Source organism: Sorex araneus, chromosome 2 (genome assembly GCF_027595985.1).
Source record: "Sorex araneus isolate mSorAra2 chromosome 2, mSorAra2.pri, whole genome shotgun sequence".
Lineage (NCBI taxonomy): Eukaryota > Metazoa > Chordata > Mammalia > Eulipotyphla > Soricidae > Sorex > Sorex araneus.
The window spans coordinates 243,223,800-243,248,333 of NC_073303.1; the positions used below are offsets into that span (position 1 = coordinate 243,223,800).

Here is a 24,534-nt window from a genome sequence, read left to right on the forward strand (position 1 = left end):
GAACCTCGCCCCCCCCCCCCCCCCCGCAAGCTAGCTGCAGGTCCTGGAGGTCGGGTGGGGGGGGAAGGGGATGTTTAAAGTGCAGAAATAGAGAATGGGGGGGCATCCCCAGGGCAGGGGGAAAACGGTGGCTACCCTGTGATCTGTTTTTTTTTGCCACGTCCCGGGAGACCCCCCCACACACAGACTGCATATTAGGGTTTCTATGGGGGGTGGGGGGCAGCAGTAGCCGTGGGAGGGTTCTCTAATGCGTCTCAGGCTTATTTTCTCATCAGCAGGGCCAGGAGTGGGGGCGGCGAAGTGGGGGCTTCCTCCACCCCTTGGGCTGAGACTTGGACACTGACCCGTCCTCGCCGCCCGCGCAGCTCCAGAGCCAAGGACTCGGTCCAGCGCCCTCCAGGGGGGATCCCCGGGATCTGGCGGCCTCTCAAACACCCTTTTATTATGGAAATATTCAAACGTATGGAAAGGAAAGGGGCCGGGGCACGGGGGCCGCACGACCCGCTTCCCCGAGCCCGGCGCAGCAGCCACGCCCCGCGGTGACTTGCGGACCCTCTCGCCAATCTAGGCTCCGTGACCTTGGACTTGCCCTTCCGCGGCTCGCGGGGCCTCAGTTTCCCCTTCTGAGAACGGGCGTGCGCGGGTCCCAAGGGCGGCCGCGGATGGCGCGTGACCTTGGCGCGTCCCCAACCCCGCGCGGCCTCAGTTTCCCGGGCGCGCGGCGCCGGGGGAAGGGGAGGCGGGGAGGGGACCAAGGGCCTCAGTTTCCCCTTCTGGGTGCGGGCGTGGGCGGGCCCCTAGGGTCGCGCGTGACCTTGGCGCGGCCTCAGGTTCCCGGGTGCGCGGCGCGCCAAGGTGGGGTAAGAAGGGAAAGGAGGGAAGGAGGGGAGGGGGCGCTCGGGGGCGGGGCTCCCTCCGGCCCCGCCCCGAGACCCAGGCCCCGCCCCGAGGCCCCGCCCCCGGCCCCGCCCCGCCTCCCCCTCCCTCGGGCTCCGGCCGGCGGCGGCGGCCGCGGCTCCGCTCCGCACTGCCCGGCGCCGCCTCGCCATGGACGCGCGCGGGGGCGGCGGGCGGCCCGGGGAGAGCCCGGGCGCGACCCCCGCGCCGGGGCCGCCGCCGCCGCCGCCGCCGCCGCCACCGCCGCCGCCGCCGCCGCCCGCGCCCCCCCAGCAGCAGCAGCCGCCGCCGCCGCCACCCCCCGCGCCCCCTCCGGGCCCCGGGCCCGCGCCCCTCCAGCAGCCGCCGCCGGCCCGGCCCGAGGCGGCCCCGGAGGCGGCGGACGAGGGCGGCCCGCGCGCCCGGCTCCGCAGCCGCGACAGCTCGTGCGGCCGCCCGGGCACCCCGGGCGCGGCCAGCACGGCCAAGGGCAGCCCTAACGGCGAATGCGGGCGCGGCGAGCCGCAGTGCAGCCCCGCGGGGCCCGAGGGCCCGGCGCGGGGCCCCAAGGTGTCGTTCTCGTGCCGCGGGGCGGCCGCGGGGCCCACGCCGAGCCCGGGCGCGGGGCCGGGGCCGGCGGACGAGGCGGCCAGCGAGGAGGCGGGCCCGGCGGGGGAGCCGCGCGGCAGCCAGGCCAGCTTCATGCAGCGCCAGTTCGGGGCGCTCCTGCAGCCCGGCGTCAACAAGTTCTCGCTGCGGATGTTCGGCAGCCAGAAGGCCGTGGAGCGCGAGCAGGAGCGCGTCAAGTCGGCGGGGGCCTGGATCATCCACCCGTACAGCGACTTCAGGTAGGGCCGCCCCGGGAGGAGGAGGAGGAGGAGGAGGAGGAGGAGGAGGAGGAGGAGGAGGAGGTGCTGGTGCCGGTGGTGGCGGGGTGGTGGAATGCATGCATGCACGGCGCGGAGAAGGTGGGGGGACCCGTCCTTGGAGCGCCTCGGGGAGGGCGGGGCAGCGCGCCCCGCGGGTGACCTCGGGGTCCCTCGGTGACCTCGGGGCGCGCGTGCCGGGAGCCACTGAGCGCCGCCATGGGAAGGGGCGCGGGTCGGGCTGGGGGAGACCCCGGCGCGCCCCCTCCCACGCACCCTGACCTCCCCCGCCCGGCTGGGCGCGCGTCACCCGGGGGTGAACGGCGAGGGGCGAAGAGGACGAATAGAGGGGAACGTGGGCGCCGGGGAGGCGGCGGAGCGGAAGGAAGGAAGAAGGCGGCGGGGAAGGAAAGGAAGGACGCGCCCGGGGTTGGCGAGGGGGGGGCGGCCGGCGCGGAAGGGGTTAAGCGGCTGGCGCGGGCTCCCCACGGGTCCACCTGTGCCCCGCCACGGGGAGGTGCGGCCCGAGGCCCCCCATCCCGTCGGGGCAGGAGGAGAGGGGCCCGCGAATGCAGGGTCTCCTCCTCCCGGCCGGAGCCGAGCCGCGGGCCCATGTGTCGGGGAGGGGGCGTGTGTGTCGACGCCGCCGTGGATGGAACCGGATCGTGCGTGGCCGGGCTCCGCGCGCAGGGCCCCGGCGGCGGCGGCGGCGGCGGCGGCGGGGCCGGGCGGCTCGGCGCGTCCTCTGGCCTGCCAATGGGCAGCGCGCGCGGACGCCCCGCTGCCTGCCGCGGCGGGCGTGTGTAATCACGAGCATGTGACTGCGGGGGTGGGGGTCCCCGGGGCTGCGGCGGGGGGCAGCACCGGAGGCGTGTCCGCAGAAGGCGTGTGTGCCGCATTCCCCAGCACCCCGGGTGGGGGGGCTGTTGTCTGTCGTGGGGTCGGGTCTGCATGGGTGGGCCGTGGGGGCGAGTCGCGTGCGAGGGGAAGAGGCGATGTGCCTGCGAGGGGGAGTGTGTGAGTTTGGGTGTCCCGGACCCCGTGTGGCAACCCCCTGGCCTTCCGCCCCCCAGGGACTGATACCCTGAGTCCCGACTCGCCGTGCGGCGGAGCCTTCAGCACCATGGACAGAAGCCTGGGTGCCTCTGGGACCGGGAACCCCAAGTCTGACCTCCTAAAGGGTGGGGATTGCTCCTGGATTCACCCAGCGAGGAAAGGGAAGGCTTTGGGATACCCCCTTTCCCTGGAAAGCCCCAGGATTGACAGCTGGAGAAACTGAGGCTCAGGGCCGCTCACTTCTTTGAAAGTCCAGGATTTTTGTTTGTTTTTGTTTTGGAGCTGGCAACAGGCTGTGCTCAGGGCTGACTCCTGGCTCTGCACTCAGGAATCACTCTGGTGGAACTCGGGGGTGGGGGAGGGGTTGCTGTGGGATGCCAGGGATTGAACCCGGGTCTGACACATGCAAGATCAGAGTCCTCCTCGCTGGACTCCAGCCCCAAATCTAGGATTTTAGCCCTCCCACTCAAAGGCCTTCCTCGGATGTGATGCATCCTGAGTTTACTGCCAGGGACCTGAGTTTGGGGCGCAGCTGGCACTGAGAAGGGTGCAGAGGGGGTGCGTCTGGGTCTGCCCTGATCAGCAGAGGAGCCCAGCGCGCCCTGGTGCCCAGGCTGGGCCGGCTAGTGTGTCTCTGTTTTCCTTTTGGTCTGGCAGCAGGCATGAATTTGGTTTTCCAGTGACCCTAGTCCTTGCCTCTCCCACTGAGAATGATGGGCTGGCCTAGAAGATGCCCCAAAAGGATGCTTTGCATCAGGGAGCCTGATGATGGATCCCTGACACCGCACAGCCCCCCAAGAATTCCTGGGAGCAACGACCCCTGAGCACTGAGCTGGGAGTTGTCCCTGAACACTGCTGGATGTAGCCCTAACAACATTCTCCCTACATACAACACTACACACACACATACACACACACACACACACACACACACACGCACATGAGAGAGAGGAGGGGGGGTTGGAGAGAGGGAGGGAGGGAGGGAAGGAGGGAGGCTGGTGTAGCTGGCCGAGAACAGGGGGTCAGGGTGGGATAAGGGAAGTGGCCGGTGACCCTGGGCCGGTCCCCATGCCCATCTTCGGTAGCTCTGGCACGACTGTGAGTGATAGAAAGTGTAGGACACAGGTTGGTGTGGAGGGGTCTGGTTTGCTTCTCCCCTGGTGACTCTTGGCTTGCTTTCTGCTACAGAAGGGGAAGTCGGGGGCAGAGCACTTGCCTTGCACGCAGTCGACCCGGGTTCAATCCCATAGGGTCCTCCCCCCAGCACCGCAAGGAGTGATTCCTGAGTGCAGAGCAGGAAAAAGGCCTTGGCATCACTGGGTGTACCTGCCCCAATAAAGGGCAGTGGGCAATGTGGGGTGAGGGGTACGGGAGTCGGGCATGCCATGTGGTCCTGTTGTGAGGAGGGGGTAAACCAAGGCAGCAGAGTGTGGCTTGTGGCTAGGACTGGGGAATTCAAGTCACAATCAAGTTTTTTCATTTTTTTTATTTTTATTTTTATTTTTTTTGCTTTTTGGGTCACACCCAGCGATGCTCAGGGGTTACTCCTGGCTCTGCACTCAGGAATTACTCCTGGCGGTGCTTGGGGGACCATATGGGATGCCGGGGATCGAACCCGGGTCGGCCGCGTGCAAGGCAAACGCCCTACCCGCTGTGCTATCGCTCCGGCCCCAATCAAGTTTTTTCAAACTTCAGATGACTTGAGGCCAGGGCGCTGGAGGGGTAGGACAGTGCGGAGGGGCCTCGTCTCACACGCCACAAACATAGGTTTGATCCCAATGCACCGTATAGGGTCCCCTGAGCCCCAACCAGGAGTGAGCCCCGAGCACAGAATCAGGAGTAAGCCCTGAGCACTGCTGGGTGTGGCATCCCCAAACAAACAAAAAAAAATGAACAAAACAAAAAGATTACCCTGGGGGTCTCCCTGGCTAGGAGCAGAGACTTCACACGCAGGAGCCCCCTATCCATTCTGCCACTGGTGCGGGGACCCTCCGATCATCAGGAGGATAGGAGTGTGGCTTACTTGGGGCCAGTGGACCCCCATACTGGAGGTTCCTCCTGTGGCAGGATGGGTCAGGCTGGCGCATTGGGCCTCACCCCTGCACCACCTCTGACCAGCCCTGAGTCTCTCTGGGTACCCCAAGGGTGAGGCAGGCAGGGTGTGAGGAAAAGGGGGTGGCCCTGACTGTCTCTGCTGGGCCTTGCCCCCCCAGGAATTGGCGGCCCTTTGTGGGGCAGCCCCTGCCCATGCGGCCCCTCCATCTGTCCCAACCCCCACCCCCTGTTCTGGTGGCACCAACATTTGCCTCCCATGATGCTGCCCGGCCCCTGTCGTCCAGGAGCCACCGTCCCATGAGGTCCCTGTCATGTTGTCAGCAGGCGTCCAGGGAGGAAGTGGCATGTTGTCCCACGGACAGGTCTCAGGAGCTTCTCCCGGAGGTGCTCCAGGAGCATGGGAGTGCTCCCTGAGCGTCACTCCAGAACACTAAAGGGCATGTCCCAGGAGCCAGGGGGAGGAGGGGGCGACAGTCCAGGATCCTCTGGGGGAGGGAGTGGGGAGAGGTGCTCCAGGGCACCATGGAAGTGCTCCATCGCATTAGGAGGAGATGTTCCAGGAATATGGGGGCGGTGCTCCAGGAACTGGGGAGAGGTGCTCAGGGATGCCGCGGGGAGGTGCTCCCGGCAGATCAGCATTCAGAGCAGCACGTTTTAGGGGTCTTGGGGAGGGTCGGGACTCGAGGCACAGGGTGGAAACCCAGGGCATTTGTCTTTGATACCCCAAAAAAGAGCTCTCTGAGGGGCGGGGGTGGGGGCCAGAGCACCCCTGTCTCCCACCTGGGGTGTCGCTGCCCCCGTCACTGCCCCCTCAATGGCGGTCCCTAGTGAAGGGATAGTCGTGGTGGGAGGGGCCTGGGCACAGCTGGGCTCTCTTCTTGGAGTGCTGGTCTGCGGTGGGGGGGTGACCATCCAGAGATTTGGGGGAGCTGCCCCCCCATATCGCTAATTCATGTCGACCGCGCCCTTCCCACTGCCGCTCCCCTCCCCCGCACCTCCCGGGACCCCTCAGGGCCCCTCTGCTCTCTTCCTGGCCCCCAGAGGTCTTCAGAGGACCGTGACCGAGCCCAGAATCTGGGTCACAGCCTCTGAGGTCCTGCTGGGCATTGAGGCGGGGAGGGCCAATGCGCCCGGCAGCCCTGGGGGCCCTGGGTCCCGCCCCCCGCAGCCCCCCCCAGATCATCGGGTGATCAGGATGTGGCCGAGGGGCGCTGCCAAGCTCTGTGTAACTTCTGGGCATCAGCCCCAAATTATCCCGAGTGGGGCCCTGGCCCCGGCCCAGCCCGAGGGCGTGTGGGACAGGGGCCGCAGGCAGCGGCCCAGCCAGCTGGGAGGACAGAACCGCTTGGACCTTTTCCCTTCCACAAGGGTTTGCTTTTCTTTCTTTTGTGTCGGGGCCGCACCAGGCGGTGCTGGGGTGCAGCTCTGTGCTCACCGCTTGGGGGTCGTGCCTGGCGGTGCTCAGGGCAGCACCACGAGGGGCCGGGGCCAGATCCCAGCCAGGGGTCCTGCTGGCAAAGCCTGAGCCCCGAAGCTTCCAGCTGCCTTTAACTCCCGGGCTGGGGCGCGGGCTCCTGTCTGCTCCCCCCACCCGCCCCCCTCCCCCCTCCCCCAGTCTCAGTGTCCTAATCTCTGAGCCCTGCTTGGATCTGTGAATCCATATCCCAGTGCTCAACCCCTAATCCGCTCTCCCTAGCTCCGCAGTAACCACTGACCTCTGGGCCCTCGATAATCCCTCGGATTTGCCCCCACCGCGGCCCCCCCCACGCCTGCCTCAGGCACTGCCTCTCCACCAGCTCTCCCATACCCGATGCCCACTTCTCAGGCCCGTGACTCTATGGGGGGCTGGCTGCTCGGCACCCCCCTGAGGCTGGGGACACCCAGAGATCCACCAGGGCTCACGGTGGAACTTGAAAGTGGGGTGCATTGTGGGTCAGAGGCAGACGGGTGACCCCCTCATAGCCTGGTGTGAGCAGAGACCCATGAAATCACAAGTCAGTATAGGGGTGAAAAGTGCTAGAAGGTTCCAGGAGCTGAGGCCTGGGGCGCCCCACATTATTGCCACACCTGCGAGGGGGGCTCAGTTTCTCTCTCCAGTTGCCCTGTCTGTGGAGTGGCAGGAAAGTCCTGGGCATTGTGGGGAGGGACCCTCAGACCCTCCCTGTGAGTTAGGGGAGAGATGGAAACCTTTGGGCTTTCTTGGGGGGGATGGGGGGTGTTTGGGCTCAGGGGCCACAGCTGGTATACTCTGGGGCTGCTCCAGAGCATGGGAAGGTGCTCCAGGAACATAGAGGAAGTGCTCCAGGAGCATGGAGAGGTGCTCCAGGAACATAGAGGAAGTACTCCAGGAGCATGGATAGGTGCTCCAGGAACATAGAGGAAGTGCTTCAGGAGCATGGGGAGGTATTCAGAACATCGTGTGGTTGCAGAGACTGCGATGGGGCAAGGCAGGCGCCTTCATCTGTCCCGTCTCCTCCCCTCGGGGTCTTTATCTGTTGGGGGGGCTCATTGTGTCCAGCCAAGTGTGGGTCCCTGGTCAGGGCTTGGTCCATAGGATGAGCTGATCTCAACTGGCCCCTGCATGGCCTGATGTCCCCCAGGGGTTGGGACTCCCCTACCCCAGCAGGAATGTGAGGTTTGGGGGGAAGAAGAGACTCAGAAAGCAAAGTGTCCAGTCCCCAAGGGCCAGAGCGATATTACTGCATGGGGGGGCGGGGGCTGCTCGTCTTGCACTCAGCTGACCCAGGTTTGATTCTCAGCATCCCAGAAGTGTCCCTCCAGCACGGCCAGCGGTGATTCTTCAGCACAGAGCCAGGAGACAGTCCTGAGCATCGCCGGTTGTGGCCCCCAAACAAAATTTCAATAAATAAATAAATAAACAAAGAAATAAAGCTCTTGTAGATATGGATTTTTTTTTCTTTTGGGGTCACACCCGACGATACTCAGGGGTTACTCCTGACTGCGCACTCAGGAATTACTCCTCGCGGTGCTTGGGGGACCCTATGGGATGCTGGGGATCGAACCTGGGTCGGCCCACTACGAGGCAGACCCCCTCCCTGCTGGATTGTCGCTCTGGCTCCGATGGGTGAATAATGTGTGTTGTTCTGGGGGTCAGTCCTGGCAGTGCTCAGGGGCCACATGGTGCCGGGGAGTGAAGCCGGGGCCCTGCCTGCAGAGCCGGCGCTCCAGCCCCTCGAACTCTGCCCTCAGCACCCCCCTCTATTTGGTTTCGAAACTCCCCACCCCTGCTTTCTCAATTTCCATGGCGGTTTCTAGTACACCCTGGTTTGGGACCCTCAGATCTGTGGTTTCTAGGCTTCCGCTGACCCTCTGGACTAGCTCAGAAGTGTACATTGCAAGGACATTTTACTCACTGAGGGAGCACTTATAGGAAGAGCCTTTGGATGGGGTGAGGGGAACTCCACACTTCCCACGTGTCAGAACCGGTCTCTGTCACTGTTTTGTTCTGTTGTTTTGAGAGGGTGTGGGGACCACACCTGGTGATGCTCCGAGCTGACTCCTGGCTCTGCACACAGGAATTACTCCTGGAGGTGCTCTGTCCCTGTGGGATGCTGGGGATCGAACCCTGGTCAGCCATGTGCAAGGCCAGCGCCCTCCCTGCTGTCCTATCGATCCAGCCCCTACGGGGGCCCAGGGGCCCTCATCTGCGCCCCTAATCGCTGTCCTGCTGGCCAGCCCCTCAGTCAGGGTCTGCTCCCCCATGTACACGTAGAGAAGGTGTCTCACAGCTGGGGTGGGGGGGGGACGAGAGTGCAGGGAGGGACGCTGGCAGGGCTCTGCCAAGGTCACGGGCAGGAGAGCCCAGTGGACGGAGCCGTCAGCCGCTGGGCATCTTCCCGAGCTCTTGGCTCTGCGCCCTCGTCTCGGTCCAGATCACTTTGGAGTTTTCTGGGTTTTTTATTTTTTATTTTTTTCCCTCTTCCTTTTGGCCAATTTCCTGGGGATCAATTCCCCGAAGTGGAGGAGCAGGCTGGGCCTCCCGCCGGGTGCGGTGTGGCGCTGGGACCTTTGCCGGTGCTCCCGAAATAGATGCTCTCTGTGGCCAAGGAGCCGTGCACATTATTTACTGCTGCTAATTTGGGCGAGTGAGCTCTGGACTCGGGGTTTGGGGGCAAGGGGGGCCCAGGCACCACCCGGCCCGCAGGATGGGGACCCAGCCCGGGCTGGGGGAAGTGAAGAGCCGGAGAGAAGGGCTGATGGCCGCAGGGAGGGTGCTGGCCTCACACACGCTGACCCAGGTTCGATCACCGGCACCCCAGAGGGTCCCCTGATCCCATCAGGAGTGAGCCCTGAGCTCGGGGTAAGTCCTGAGCATCACTGAGTGCGGCTCCTCCGCCCCCCTGCTCCCCATAGCCTAAACGCTTTGCATGCAGGAGGTCTGGGTTGCATCCTCAGCACTGCAGTCCCCCACACACTACTGATCCCCGAGATAGGAGTAACACCCGCCCAAAAGAGAGAGAGAGAGAGAGAGAGAGAGAGAGAGAGAGAGAGAGAGAGAGAGAGAGAGAGAGAGAGAGAGAGAGAGAGAGAGAGAGAAATGTAGTAAGGAACTTTCCAAAATGTTGTTTTGCGTGACTGCGAGCGGGACTGGGGCAGACCTCCCGTCACTGAGAGAGACCTCAGGGGTCCTTTGGAGGGGCACAGGCAGTGAAGTTCAGGGACCACTTAATCCTTGGGGGGGGGTCACTTCTCCCCATGCCGAGTGGACCAGGCAGTGCAGGGGCTAGAACAGAGCCTGGCATGGGATGCCCCTAGTGGCCTGAGCATTTTTAAAATGTAATATTTTTTGTTGTTGTTTGGGGGCCACACCTGCCTCTGCTCAGGGGTTATTTCCAGTCCTGCGCTCAGGAATCACTCCCGGCGGGTTTGGGGGACCCTGTGAGGTGCTGGGGATTGAACCTGGGCCAGCCACGTGCAAGGACAGCGCCCTCCCCACTGTCCTATCTCTCCAGCCCTGTATCGTTTGGCAGCTGTCCCTAGCTCAGCGGCTGTGAAAGGAAAAGAAGACAGTGTTACAAAGTGTGTATTGAGTTAAGGCTATTCACAATATCGAGCAGCCAGCACCCGTTTCCAGAACCTTCCGTGTCCCCCAGAGGAAGTCCCACCCCCATCACCAGTGACCCACTCACCCTTCTCCCACAGCCCCGAACTTCTGAACCTACTTCCTGTCTGCGGAGGGGGTCTCTTCTGGACATTTCCATCTCTGGCTCCCACCCTGACCGTGGGTGGGGTGACCTTGGGTTCACCCCCAGGTTGTGCATCATGTTAGATATGCAAATGTTCTCCATTTAATTACATACGCACGTTCATCTATGGGCTTTATATTTTGGTAAGGCCTTGTAGGGTTTTTTTTTTTTGTGAGGGACTCATCTGGCAGTGCTCAGGGATGCTCTGAGAGGGTGGGTTCTGTCTCTCTCTGAGCATCCGGGGTTCCAGGGCTGTTCCTGTGGGGCAGGGGTCAGAGCTAAGTATCCCTGCGTGGCTGTGGGGGGTCCGGGTTTGGAGGGGGCCTCATGTGTCTGCGAGGGAGGGGGCTGCCCTCCTCTTGGCCCTGGCCTGTGGGGCTGAGAGTGTGAGGGAGGCACAGCCCTGGGGCGTTTGGGGTGCAAGGGAGGAACCAAGTGTCGGGGGCTGGCGGCAGATGCTGTGGAATGTTTTGAGGAGGTGCCAGTTTTCCCTCGGAGAATCCCATTTTCTCGAGTGCTTTGGAGCCGGGCGTGCGTCCATGTGGCTCTGTAGCTCCTGCCTGCAGGGGGGAGGCGGGGGAGACGTTTTATTGGGAACTCGAAGCTGGGCCGCAGTGGACCGGCCCTCGTCCCGAGGTGCTGCCCAGGGGGGAGTTGTTGTTTGTTTGTTTGTTTCAGTTTGGGGGCCACACCCCGCGCTGCTCAGGGCCTGCCTCTGGCTGTGGTTGGGCCATCCTGCGGTGCCAGGGATAGAACCTGGGGCTCTCATGTGCAAAGTCCACGTGGGCTCTGGGCGGACAGGCCATTGCCCCAGCCCACACCCCTCCCCACCCCCGGGTGGAATTTGAGAACTGACCTTGGGTACTGATTCCTGTTCTTTTGTTTTCCTTCCCTCGAGTGGGAGTGGCATATCTGGTGATGCTCAGGGGCTGCTCTGCTCTCCGCTCTGTGCTCAGGAGATCACTCCCATCAGTGCTCAGGGGACCATGCGTCGCCGGGAATCGAACCCAGGCTGTCCGCTTGCAAAGCCCGTACCCAACCCACTGGACCATCTGTCTGGTCTGTGTTGCTCGTTTGTTTTTGCTTTGGAGCCATATCCAGCAGTGCTCAGGGCTGGCTCCTGACTCTGTGCTCAGAGATCATTCCTGAGGGGGGCCAGGGGATCCTATGGGATGCCGAGGATCAAGCCCGGATAGGCTGCGCACAAGGCGCGCGCCCTCCCCACTGTCCTATCCCCTGGCTCCATCTCTCCGGTCTGGTGTGGGTGATTTAGGAATGGAACACGTCCATCAGTACTGGGGGGTGGGGGGTATATTTTTCACATCAGAGGCTCTGCGCCCGGGACAAGCCCATCCTTGTTCAGATTCCTCCACATGCCACCGGTGCCTGCCCCTGGCTCCTCCCTGTCTCCCACTCCAGGGAGCCCCCAGAAACGGGGACACAGCCCTGACCCTTTCTCCATCTCCCTCCCACCTCTCCCCGGGCCTCTGTGTCTCTTTCCCAGCGTGTTAAGCCACTGGACTCTCCTTGCTCTGTCCCTGATGTTTTTTGGACCTTTTTGGTCATGGGAAACATTTAATCTATTTTTGAGCGACTTCTTGGGCTTCGGCAAAGGTCTCCTGATTGTTCAAGGAGAGCGGGTCAGAGCCCGGCCAGGGAGAGGAGGGAGGGGCTGCTCAGTTGGGGCTGGGAGGGCTTCCTGGAGGCGCTGGGCATTTCCGCTCTCCATTCCCCAGGGCCAGAGCCTCCGCTGGGCTGGAGGAGTGAGCTGGGGGGTCCTGGCAGGTGCGTGACCAGCCGCCTCCCCCAGGTTTTACTGGGATTTCACCATGCTGCTGTTCATGGTGGGGAACCTCATCATCATCCCGGTGGGCATCACCTTCTTCAAGGATGAGACCACGGCCCCGTGGATCGTGTTCAACGTGGTCTCGGACACGTTCTTCCTCATGGACCTGGTGCTCAACTTCCGCACGGGCATCGTCATCGAGGACAACACAGAGATCATCCTGGACCCTGAGAAGATCAAGAAGAAGTACCTGCGCACGTGGTTCGTGGTGGACTTCGTGTCCTCCATCCCGGTGGACTACATCTTCCTCATCGTGGAGAAGGGCATCGACTCGGAGGTGTACAAGACGGCGCGCGCGCTGCGCATCGTGCGCTTCACCAAGATCCTCAGCCTGCTGCGGCTGCTGCGGCTGTCTCGGCTCATCCGCTACATCCACCAGTGGGAGGAGGTGCGCAGGGGGCGAGCAGGGGGCCAGGGCGCCTGTGGGGCTGGGCTCGTGACCAGGATGCCAATGAGAGAGGGAGATGAGCTGCTGGGAAGGGTCTAAATGCTAGGGGGCTCCTGTGGGGCTTGAATGTAGGGGTGGGGCCATAAGGTATGCTGTGGGCGGGGCTGCTGGCACAGGGGCGAGGCTATAAAATAGTCTGTGGGCGGGGCTACTAGCATGGGGTGGGGCCATGAAGTATTCTATGGGCTGACTAGCAACATGGGGCGGAGCCATGACAGTGCTGGGGCGGGGCTACTGACACTGGGGCGGGGCCATGAAGTATTCTATGGCCAGGCTAGCACTGGGGCGGGGCCATGGTAATAAAGATTCTATGGGCGGGGCTACAAACATGAGCGGGCCATAATAATGTGGGTGGGGTTAGTCATATGGGGCGGGGCCATGAGGTGTGGGCGGCAGAGGTGCTGGTGCAGGGGCGGAGCCCTGAAGCGTGCCATGGGCGTGGTCCTGAGGTAGGGCAGTGTGGGCGAAACTGCATGAGTTCTGGGGCGGGGCGGGGCGGGGGCCTTCAGGGGTTGGGAGACAGCTGGTGCTAATGGGGGCACAGCAAGGAGAACCATGGGTGAAGCCAGGGAGCCGTAAGGCAGAACCTGAGCAGGGTGAAGCAGTGAGCGCCTGGGCCCGAGAGGCACTGCGGATCGTGGGTAAGGCAGGGTGCACGTAGCTGAGTGCCTTGGTGGGTCACGGATGATGCAGTGCCCCTTCGCTTCACTATGCCAAGCCAGAGGAGGAATCCACAGCTCCATCGACAATGGGGAAACTGAGGCTCCGAGAAGCCCAGTCAGGCCCATCTTCCTACATGCAGCTCTGTGCTGTCACACCCGTGGTCGCCCAAGCTTTCAAGACTCTGAGAGGGGAAGTGGCAGGGGATCCTGGGACAGAAGTGTGAGTGGCCAGCACCTGGCGGATGGGTTTGTGCATCGGGGAGACTGGGGAGCGGCAGGCTGGGTGGGTCATTTTTCTGAATGCCAAGGGCCTGCGAGGGTGCAGAGAGGCAAGACGCCCTTTGGGGCTGGAGGCAGGGGTGTTCCTTTGGTGGGCGGGGACTTACGCGCCTCGCCCCTCTCCCTGCCCCCCAGATCTTTCATATGACCTACGACCTGGCAAGCGCCGTCATGCGCATTTGCAACCTCATAAGCATGATGCTGCTCCTGTGCCACTGGGATGGCTGCCTGCAGTTCCTGGTGCCCATGCTGCAGGACTTCCCACGCAACTGCTGGGTGTCCATCAACGGCATGGTGGTGAGTGCGTGTGCATGGTGGTAGTCGGGGAGGACACTGAGCTCTGGGGTTAAGGGCGAGCCACTGGGCAAGGGAGCTTGCACCAAGCGCTAATATGGGGAACGAGGCGGCATAATGCAAAGAGGGGAGCCGCAAGTTCTGCCCTCTCCAAGATTCTAAGCCCCACCCTCTCCAAGTTTCTAGGCCCCGCCCACGAACGACAAGCCCCACCCCAAGACTAAGCCCCGCCCTCTATGAGTATAAGTCCCTCCCTCTTCAAGAGGCTAAACCCCCCCTCACTGTGGCAGGGCTCCTGGACTACCCGGACCCCAGCCTCTGCAGAGGGGAAACCAAGGCCTGGCCACTGTAAGGAGAAACTAAGGATCCAGATGCACTCACGGTGCAGAAAGGGAACTGAGGCCCAGGGAGAGTCCAGGAGGCAAAGTTCAGCTTCCAGCAGAGTGCAGTACCTGAGCTGCTCACCCATGTCCCCCTCTGGACAGCAGCTGGGTTGGAGCACCGTGTGCAGCCCCGGGTCACGAAAGTGCGGGGGAAAGCTCGTCACCCAGAGAAAACTGAGTCGGGGGGAATTCGTGGTACTTCTCTCTCTCTCTCTCTCTCTCTCTCTCTCTCTCTCTCTCTCTCTCTGGTTTTTGTACCACACCTGGTGGTGCTCAGGGCTTTCCTGGTTCTGTGCTCAGGGATCACTTCTGGCAGGGCTCTGGGGACCCTATGGGGTGCTGGGAATGGGGACCCCGAGTCAGCAGTGTATAAGGCAGCCGCCCCCCCCCCACACACACACACTGTGCTATTGCTCTGGGCCCTCCTTTTTCTTAAATACTTTGTGTGTTTTGAGGCCGGACTCAGGGTGCTCTCAGGCTCTTCACCCTTCTGTGCTCTCCCGGTGACTCTGGGACGTGGGAGACGAGATGGGACCCGGTGTCCAGCAGGAGCAGCCGCAACAGCGCTCAGCCCTCGGAAATGGGTTTCAAAGGCTGTTTCTCTCTAGCCTTTTGCCTTGCACACAGCCAACCCGAGTTCTATCCCCGCGCCCTATAGGGTCCCCTAAGCCTGGCCGGGAGTGATCCCTGAGCACAGAGCCAGGAGTCAGTCCCAAGCACCACCAGGTGATTTCTCTCTCTGCCGCTTTCCTTCCCCTTGCTGATTGATGGGGCCGGCACGGGGCCGCACACAAGCCTGGCTGTGGTGTGTACTGCTGGGGGGGAGGCGGGGGGTCCGCACCCTGCTTTAGTTGTGCTCTCTCCTGTGCATGGAAAAGCAGTTTCCTGTGGCACCCCTCCAACAGAGACGGGGGGTTAGGACCCCAGAGCCCTGGTTACCCGATCAAGGTTCCAAGAGTGGCCAGGCAGTGGGGTGCAGAGTGGGGGTGCCGTGCCAGCAATGGGCATGGGCCAGGACCTTCTCCAGGGGGCGGGGTGCGGGGTGAGGGGCACAGCACACAGCAGGTACAGAGCGGTCAGGCTGGCAGAGCTGGAGGCGGCGGCCGGCCCAGCGCCTGGTACAGCTGCTGGGCTGAGGCCACTCATTGTCACTGGCCATCAGGCCTCCGGTCCTGTTTCCTGGACAGCACTGTCCCCTCCCCCCTCAGCTGGGTCAGCTGAGGGTGAGAGGTGCCCTGCCTCCTGCCGGAGGCTGGTCTACATTGGCTTCCGGTGTCCTCAGCTCACTCTCTCTGCCTTCCTGAAGTTTCCAGGGCACCCCAGACGCCGCTCAGAAGTCACTGCATCCTCGGGTCCCTCTGCACCTCTGTTTCCCCCAGAACGTCACTTTCTCTTGGTTACCCCTGCAGACGGGGAGCTCACCCCTGGGGGTTTGGGGTGGGCAGGCAGGGGAGGTCCTGGGACTGACTGCATTCCCCCCCCACCCCACCCCCTGTCCCCGTGCAGAACCACTCCTGGGGCGAGCTCTACTCCTTCGCGCTCTTCAAGGCCATGAGCCACATGCTGTGCATCGGCTACGGGCGGCAGGCGCCCGAGAGCATGACGGACATCTGGCTCACCATGCTCAGCATGATCGTGGGCGCCACCTGCTACGCCATGTTCATCGGCCACGCCACTGCGCTCATCCAGTCCCTCGACTCCTCCCGGCGCCAGTATCAGGAGAAGGTGGGCAAGCCTGAGGCCTGGGTGGGGGTCCAGTCTGGGGTCTGATGGGGGAGGCCCTGCCTGGGGTCTGATGGGGGAGGCCCAGCCTGGGGTCTTATGGGGGGAGGCCCAGCCTGGGGTCTGGTGGGGGAGGCCCAGCCTGGGGTCTGATGGTGGAGGCCCAGCCTAGGGTCTGATGGGGAGGCCCAGCCTGGGGTCTGATAGGGACCCCATCGGATTTGATGATGGGGGCCCACTCTGGGGTCTAAGCAGGGAGGATCATCATGGGATCTGAGGCGGAAGGCCCAGTATGGGGCCGTGTGGGAAACGCCCAGCCTTGGGTGTTGGGGAGATGGGGTTGGAGTCTGACAGGGGAGGACCAGCTTTGGATCTGACGGGGGAGGCACAGCCTGGAGTGTTGGGGGCCTAAGGTTAAGCTCCCTCAGAGTCTGTGGGGGGAGTTCACCATGAGGGTCTTGAGGAACGGCCTGAGTCATGTGCTTAGGATGTCATCTGGGGGTGTCCCAAGGCCTGGGGGTTCTCGAGGGGTCTGTAGACCGTGTTAGGCGTGGGGGCCCTTGAGGCAGGGCTGTCTGACCCTGGTGGGGTAACCAGGCGGGCAGGGTTGGGGGACACAGGCTGAGGAGTGGGGCTGGAGCCCAGGGGTTAGACAGCGCAGGGCCCACCCACAGAGCATCAGGGAACACCAGAGGGCTCTGGGGACCCCTCAAAGAGTGGGGCTCTCGGGGTCGCCCTGGACTGGGGGGTAGTGCTGGGTGGAGGGGACACTGAGCAGGTACAGGGAGTGTGGGTCACTCGAGGACAAGCAGGCAGCCTCTGGGGGAGCCGGGCCATCTCGTCACAAGCGCTGGCCTTAGGGCAGGGGCACTCCACGGGGTCAGTCTGGGGGTGCTCCGGGAGTGCCGCTGGGACCCCGCAAACCAGCCAGCTCTGCGGGTTGACTCTGCTCTGTGCCTCAGTGTTCCCCACTGTGGCCACGGGTGCACACTGGGCCCCCCGGACCTCATCCAGCGCGGCCTCCACCACGGCCCTATGTCTGGCCTGGCAAGGCCAGCTGCAGGTCCTCCCATGCCCCCCGCAGTGCCAGGCGGGTCAGTCGGGTCAGCTGGGCCTGGTGCCAGGCCACCCGGCTGTCCGGAAGCCGCCGGCCTCACACCCAAACATGAGTGGGTGCCGCCACCCGCTCGCCTGGCAGTCACGGGTTCTGCTGAGCTCAGGACAGCTGGGGCGGAAGTGAGGGCCGGGGCTCCCCTGGGGCTGTCATCCTGGAGACGGCAGGGCCTGGCACCCTCCCCACCCCCCTTGCCCCTTCTGCTGCTGGGAAGGGCCTGAGCCAGGGTGGGGGGCGGGAACCAGGCTGTTGGGGGAAGGTCTCACTGGAAGATCTGGAATCACTGGGAGTCCAGTCCTACCCAGGGAGGATGGGCCTCATTATTATTATTATTATTATTATTGTTGTTATTATTATTTCTTTGCAGGGGGGTGATTCTCAGGGGTTACTCCTGGCTCTGTGCTCAGGAGTCACTCCCGGTGGGGCTCAAGGGACCAAAATAGATGCTGTTCTTTTGCCCTGGCCTCTTTTGTATTTATTTATTTGTTTTGTTTTAGATTTGTTGTGGGGCCACACCCGGCGGTGCTCTGCACTCAGGAATTATCACAGCGGGACTCAGGTGTGGGGGGGGGCGGCACCAGTGAGATGCGAGGGAATGAAAGCCGGGTCGGCCGCGTGCAAGGCCAACACCTCCCCGTTGTCCTATCGCTACGGACCCCAAGATCGACCTTTCCCTAGCCCCCCACTATATGATGAGCTTTAACTGGGGGGTCGCATGTGTGGAGGCGCCACCGCGGGCTGGCCATCACTGACCCTCTCTCCTCTGCCACAGTACAAGCAAGTGGAGCAGTACATGTCCTTCCACAAGCTGCCCGCGGACTTCCGCCAGAAGATCCACGACTACTACGAGCATCGCTACCAGGGCAAGATGTTCGATGAGGACAGTATCCTGGGCGAGCTCAACGGGCCTCTGCGGGAGGTAGGCGGGGCCTGGGAGGCCAGGGGCGGGGCTGGACAGGGTGGGCGTGGTTTTTGGGAGGTGGGCGGGGCTCAGATAACTAAACAACGATGGGTGGAGGTAGGCGGGGCCTGGGAGGCCAGTGGTGGGGCCGGACAGGGTGGGCGTGGCTTGTGGGAGGTGGGCGGTGTCTCCAGGTGGGCGAGGCTCAAAGAGCTAGACAGCTAGCTCTGTGTGGAGGTAGGTGGGGTCTGGGAGGCGGGGGGGGGGGGGGGGGGGGCGGGTCTGGACAGGCCATACCAACCGTGGCACATGGCACAGCAGGAAGGGCGCTGTTTCGGGGTGTGTGTGTGTGTGTGTGTGTGTGTGTGTGTGTGTACACGAGACTTCCAGAGATAGCCAGTGCCATGTGCCACGGATGTGCCACGGTTGGTATGTGTCCTTGACCTTGGGAATCCGTGCACGGGGTTTAGCCCATGGGGCCACCATGCAATCGCTGCAGGGATGGTCTCCACTGGGCTCTGCCTCCACCAGATGAACCCATGGTGGGGTGTGTGTGTGTGTGTGTGTGTGTGTGTGTGTGTGTGTGTGTGGTGTGTGTGTGGTGTGTGTGTGTGTGTGTATTGAGTATGGGTGGGGGTTGGGAGGCAATGTTTGAGCCAGGCAGGAGTCCCAGGGCACTCAGCTGGCAGCTAGCTCCAGGGCTCTGCGGAGGGAAGGGCCATGGTGGGGGTGGGGGGTAGGCCTGTCCTCAGGTCTGGAGCTGGTAGCAGGGCTGCTCGGACTTCCTGGGGCTGGGGCTCAGACGCACACAGCACATCCTCTCCCTGGCGACCAGCACTCTGGTTAACTCCTCTGGAAACATTCTGATAATTGCTTCCTTCCTCTCCTGAGCTGCTTTCCTGAGATGTACCTCCCAGACCACAAAATGCAGCAAAGGGAGTGATTATCAGCCACTTCCCTGCCGAGCGGCCAGCCCCACCGTCTCCTTGCCCTGGGCAGCCCCTCCAAAGGATCCTGGTGCCCGTCCCCTAACCCCTGGCCACTGGTATTTGACAATGTTTACGTGGTTCTGGTCCCCAGTGACAAAAGAGATTGAGAATAGTTCAGTGGGGAAGGTGCTTGCCTTGTAGGAGGCCGACCCAGTTTTTTTGTTTTTTTGCTGCTGCATCTGGGGATGCTCAGGGGTTACTCCTAGCTCTACACTCGGGAATTATTCCCGGCGGGATTGGCTTCATGCAAGGCAAGCACCCTACCTGCTGTACTATTGCTCCGGCCCCAGTCGACCTGGGTTAGATCACTGGCACCCACAGGGTCCCCCGAGCCCTGCCAGGAGTGATCCCTGAACATGGAGCCAAGAGTCAGCCCTGAGCACCACTGGGAGAAGAGAAACAAAACAGATTTTTTTTTTTTTTTTGCCTTTTGGGTCACACCCAGCACAGGGGTTACTCCTGCCTGGCCCAGAGAGACTCAGGAATTACTCCTGGCAGTGCTCGGGGGACACTATGGAATGCTGGGAATTGAACCCAGATCAGCCACGTGCAAGGCAGACGCCCTACCCACTGTGCTATTGCTCCAGCCCCAAAATAGACATTTCTGACCCGCTCCCACCCGCTGCTTTCCTCCCACCCTCCCCTCAGCTTTGAGGCTCTGGGAGAGGGCTGGGCTCCCAGGGCCTCCTGGGCCAGGCAGCAATGCCCGTGAGTCCTGCTCTGTGCTGTGGAACGCTGTGTCACCTCACTGGGGACGGGCCCTGGGGAGTGCAAGTGGCTGTCGCCTGCCGGGTGCTGGCCCGCTCCAGTTCCCCGTGTGCTGCCCGCACTACAGTCTCTCTCCCTGGGGCTCTGGGGCTTTTCTTTCTTTCTTCCTTTCTTATTTTGGTTTTGGGGCCACACCTGGGGGGGCGCTTGAGGACTTCTCCCAGCTTGATACTTGGGGTCAAGGGGTCCCTCCTGGTGGTGCTCGGGGGAATCAAATGGTGCCAGAAATTGAACCCCAGGGCTCTTGCATGCCAAGTGCGCCACCAGCCCTGGGAGCCGTGTCCCCACCCTCCAATCTCATTCTTGTTAGCTGCTCTCGGCTCAGGAGTTTACGCCTGTTGTTTGTTGTCATTGTTTTGATGGCTGGCCGGGGTGGGGGGTGGGGTGGTGCAGACATTTGAGGGATGCTGTCCGAGGGTCACAGTCTCACTTGGTTGTGGCACCAGGGTTCAGACAAGGCACGTGAGGTGGGACCGGGGATTGAATTCATGGCCTCAAGCCTGCCTGGTGTTTCAGCAGAGGCAGGATCCCAGGCTCCTCTTTGCCTTTTAGTTTTGTTTATTGTGTTTGTTTGTTCTGGGGTGTGGGTGTGGGGGCGTGTTCTGTGCGTTGTACGGCGGGGGGGGCTTCCTCGGTGCAGGCCGTGCTCAGCAGGTGCCAAGGGCGTGGGTGCCCCACAGAGCAGGTACACAGTGCTCAGTACTTTCTGGAGTGCCATGTTTCCTGTATGCAGCAGGTGCATAATGCATGTTCACTGCAGGGCAGGCCCCTTCCCTGCCTGCTATATACAGCAGGTGCATAATGTGTGCTTACTGCTGGGCAGGCTCCGCCCTGTCTGTTGTATGCAGCAGGTGCATAATATGTGCTCAATGTAGGGAAGACCTGAACCCTGCTGCATACAACAGGTGCACAATGCATGTCCACTGCACCGCAGGCTCCTATCCTTGCCTGCTATATATAGCAGGTGCATAATACATACTCACTGGGACTAGAGTGATAAGAATGCGGGGAAGGCATCTGCCTTTATTGTGGCAGACTTGGGTTTAACACCTACTGGCACCTTATATGGTCCCCGAGCCCACCAGGAGTGATCCCTGAGCACCGAGCCATGAGTAAGCCCTGAGCACCGCTGGGCTTCCGACCACCCCCACCCCTGTCTTCTCACAATGCATGATCACTGTAGGGCAGGCCCTGGGCCTGCTGTATACAACAGTCACACAATGTGTGTTTCCTGGCAAAGGGTGTGCCCCAAACACAGAGCTCTTTTCCTGGCCCTGGTTTTTCATTGTGACTTTGTTTTTGGGGCCTCTCCCAGGAGCACTCAGGGGTTACTCCTGGCCATGCCCAACGGACCCTCTGTGGTGCTGGGAATTGAACCCTGCCACTCCGGCCCCTTTCATTGTGTTTTTTCTGGCCTTATCACATTGTCACAGAGCAGGACAGGCCCATCCTGCGCACCTGTCTGGGCACAGCCTTCCCTGACAGGTACCGTCGAATTTGAGGCTGACTTAGGGCTGAAAATTCATTCCTCAGGGGCCGGAGACGGTACAGTGAGTGGGGTGGGCGTTTGTCTTGCACACAGCCAACCTGGGTTCAATCCTCAGCATCCTGTAGGCTCCCCCAAGCCCCTCCAGGGGTGATCCAATCACAGAGCCAAGAGTCAACCCTGAGCATCCCTGGGTGTGGCCCCCCAAAAAAATTAAAAAAAAAAAAAAAGGAAATTCATTTATCTCCTTTCCTAGATGTACAAGCTGAGTGTGTAGGAGATGGCGGGTACGCGTTTGTGTGTCTGTGTACATGCACGTGTATACGTGTGCATGTGTGTGCATGTACATGTGTGTGCATGAGTGTATGTGTGGCATGTTTATGTGTGCATGGTGTCTATGTGCATACATGTACACGTGTATGTATATGTGTGCATACATGTGTGTGCATGTGTGTACATGTGTGCACACATATGTGGTGCCAGCCCTGCCTCAAGCCTGCCTTTCCTCCCCCACCAGGAGATCGTGAACTTCAACTGCCGGAAGCTGGTGGCCTCCATGCCCCTGTTCGCCAACGCCGACCCCAACTTCGTCACGGCCATGCTAACCAAGCTCAAGTTCGAGGTGTTCCAGCCGGGCGACTACATCATCCGTGAGGGCACCATCGGCAAGAAGATGTACTTCATCCAGCACGGCGTGGTCAGCGTCCTCACCAAGGGCAGCAAGGAGATGAAACTGTCTGACGGCTCCTACTTCGGAGGTGAGCCTCCGTGGGGACCCCGTGGGAGGGGAGCGGGGAGAGCCCAGCCACCCAGGACCACTGTGGGTAGAGGTGGAGGGTGGGGTGGGGTGGCTGGCTCCCGACCGAGACCCCCCGGGCCACCCTGCAGAGATCTGCCTGCTGACGCGGGGCCGCCGCACGGCCAGTGTGCGGGCCGACACCTACTGCCGCCTCTATTCACTGAGCGTGGACAACTTCAACGAGGTGCTGGAGGAGTACCCCATGATGCGGAGGGCCTTCGAGACCGTGGCCATCGACCGCCTGGACCGCATCGGTAAGTGGGCGTGGTGCTGCGTGCCATCCTTTCAACGCTTCCTTTCTTCGCAGTTCCATTTCCCCGGGGAGATGGGGTCGCTGTTGGGTGTGGGGAACCTCTGCTCCGTGACCCGTAACGGTGGGGCCTCTGGGGAGCCAGGGGAGGGTGTCCCCCCCGGGGCTGGCTTGAGGTCCAGCCGTGACACAGGCTGGGTGGGAGAAAGGAAGGCGGGCCATTCTGGGAGGATCTCTTACCAGTGGGCAGGAAGTAGGCTTGGGGTTGTGTGAGTGTGTGTATGAGTGTGTGTGTGTGTATGTGTGTGTGTGCACGCGCGTGCACAGATGGGGGACTGGCCAGTGGCCTGGCGTGGCCAAGAGGCTGACGCGGGTATAACTTGTGTCTGCAGACCAAGGCTGTGCTCTGATTTGTGGGGTTTGATGTTGGGGGTTGCACAGAATCCGAAGCTGGAGAGCTGGCCTTGGGGTCTGTTGCTCACACTGCATTTCCCCTGAGCACTCGGGAGTGATGCCCAGGCACAGAGCCAGAGGAGACCCCAAGGGATACTCGGGTGCCCCCACACCGCACCCCCCAACACCCACCTGAGTCTAGACGCTGCCTCCAGCAGGCAGATGGGTGCAGCTGGCTGTATACAGCGGGTGCCCAGCAGTCCTGCTCTGGACTCCAGGTGCCATATTTTGAGGCACATACACACCTGTCTTGGCACAAGTGTGCCCACCTGCTGTGTGTTGGAGGGGCTCCGTGCCACCTAGCTGTAGACAGTAGGTGCTCGATACTGGCTCGATGGACAGAGTGGGGGCATCCAAGTGCTAGGTGGTACTCAGTTTGTTTTTATTTTGGGGGACCACACCCGGCAGTGCTCTGGTTCTGAGCTCAGGGATCCCTCCTGGAGGGGCTTGGTGGGGACTCTCTGGGGTATCGGGTATGGAACCCGGACAGCCGAGTTCAGGGCCAGTTCCCCACCCCACACACACCACCCTTGCTTCATTATCTGGCGGGTTTGCTGCGAGTGCATGTTGAGCGACATTTTGGCATACAGCAGGCCTGCACACCCTGATCTCGCGACCCCCTTGCCGGACTCCCCTCTCCCCCCAGGCAAGAAGAACTCGATTCTGCTGCACAAGGTCCAGCACGACCTCAACTCGGGCGTGTTCAACAACCAGGAGAACGCCATCATCCAGGAGATCGTCAAGTACGACCGCGAGATGGTGCAGCAGGCCGAGCTGGGCCAGCGCGTGGGACTTTTCCCGCCGCCGCCGCCGCCGCAGGTCACCTCGGCCATCGCCACGCTGCAGCAGGCCGTGGCCATGAGCTTCTGCCCGCAGGTGGCGCGGCCCCTCGTCGGGCCGCTGGCGCTGGGCTCTCCGCGCCTCCTGCGCCGCCCGCCGCTGGGCGCCGCCACTGCCGCCTCGCCGGGGCCGCCCGCCGCCAGCCCCCCGGGCGCCCCGGTCAGCCCCAGAGCCCCGCGGACCTCGCCCTACGGCGGCGGCGGCGTGCCCGGTGTGCCCGGCTCGCCCGCCGGGCCCCGCGCCGGCCCCGCGCTGCCCGCGCGCCGCCTGAGCCGCGCGTCGCGCCCGCTGTCCGCCTCGCAGCCGTCGCTGCCCCACGGCGCGCCCGGGCCCGGCCCCGCGGCCACAGCGCGCCCGGCCAGCAGCTCCACGCCGCGCCTGGGCCCCGCGCCCCCCGCGGCCCCCCGCACCGCCGCCCCCAGCCCGGACCGCAGGGACTCGGCCTCGCCCGGTGCTGCTGCTGCCAGCGGGGGCGGCGGCGGCCTCGACCCACTGGACTCTGCGCGCTCGCGCCTCTCGTCCAACTTGTGACCCTCGCCGCGCCGCCCCCGGGGTGCGGGGAGAGGACCCGGGCAGGGGGATGGGGGGCGTCGCCCAGACCAAAGCCATGCCACTGCGCTGCCCGGCCGCCCGCCGCCCGCCGCCCGCCCCAGAAGCCATAGAGGAGCCGTAGGTAGTTGTAGACGGACGGGCGGGCCCGGGCGGCGGGCAGCCCCCTCCGCGCCCCGCCGATCTCCCTCATCGCCCCCCGCGCCCACCCACATCGCCCCTCCCCGGCGGCGGCCTCGTGCGCGCGTGGACCCGTGCGAGGGGCTTCCCTTCACCTCGGTGCCTGAGTTTCCCCCCCAAACGTCAAACGGGGGGGATGGGCCGGCCCGAGAGGCGGTGGCCGCGGTGGCCGCCGTGCGTCCCGTCCGAGGAGGACCTGGTCAGTGCAATACTTGGCCCGCCGGCTTCCGCTGCCCCCCACGCTCACGCAATAACCGGCCCGGCCCCTGCCCCAGCGCGTCCGTCCGCGGTGACCTCCTCAGAGCGGGCGCCCCGGCTCTTACCCCCCCCCTCCCCGCGCCTCCACCCACAGCCAGGGGCACGGGGGCAAGGCCGGGGTCCCCGCCGTCGAGATGAATGTACTGACGAGCTGAGGCAGCAGTCCCTTCCCCACCGCGCCACCCCCCCCAGGCCCCACTAACCCCTACACCCCCCATTCCGCGCAATAAACGACAGCATTGGCGCCCAGCCT

The 24,534-nt window shown here is 62.9% G+C and overlaps 1 protein-coding gene across 1 annotated transcript; it reads left to right on the forward strand.

Annotated features, from left to right (window-relative positions):
- Positions 1–1,047: 1,047 nt before the first annotated feature.
- On the forward strand, positions 1,048–24,530 carry HCN2 (hyperpolarization activated cyclic nucleotide gated potassium and sodium channel 2). The gene is made up of 8 exons (XM_055124976.1): positions 1,048–1,724; positions 11,871–12,294; positions 13,431–13,592; positions 15,479–15,697; positions 17,581–17,727; positions 21,470–21,710; positions 21,841–22,005; positions 23,101–24,530. The coding sequence occupies exons 1-8, from the start codon at positions 1,048–1,050 to the stop codon at positions 23,823–23,825; spliced, it is 2,760 nt and encodes a 919-aa protein (XP_054980951.1). The 3' UTR covers positions 23,826–24,530.
- Positions 24,531–24,534: the final 4 nt, after the last annotated feature.

Bases quoted from the DNA above. Each gene is read 5' to 3' on its own strand.
- HCN2 (XM_055124976.1), top strand. From the start codon at position 1,048: ATGGACGCGCGCGGGGGCGGCGGGCGGCCCGGGGAGAGCCCGGGCGCG. The intron at 15,698-17,580 runs GTGGGCAAGCCT...CCTCTGCCACAG, and splicing joins GGCGCCAGTATCAGGAGAAG to TACAAGCAAGTGGAGCAGTA. The intron at 17,728-21,469 runs GTAGGCGGGGCC...CTCCCCCACCAG, and splicing joins TCAACGGGCCTCTGCGGGAG to GAGATCGTGAACTTCAACTG.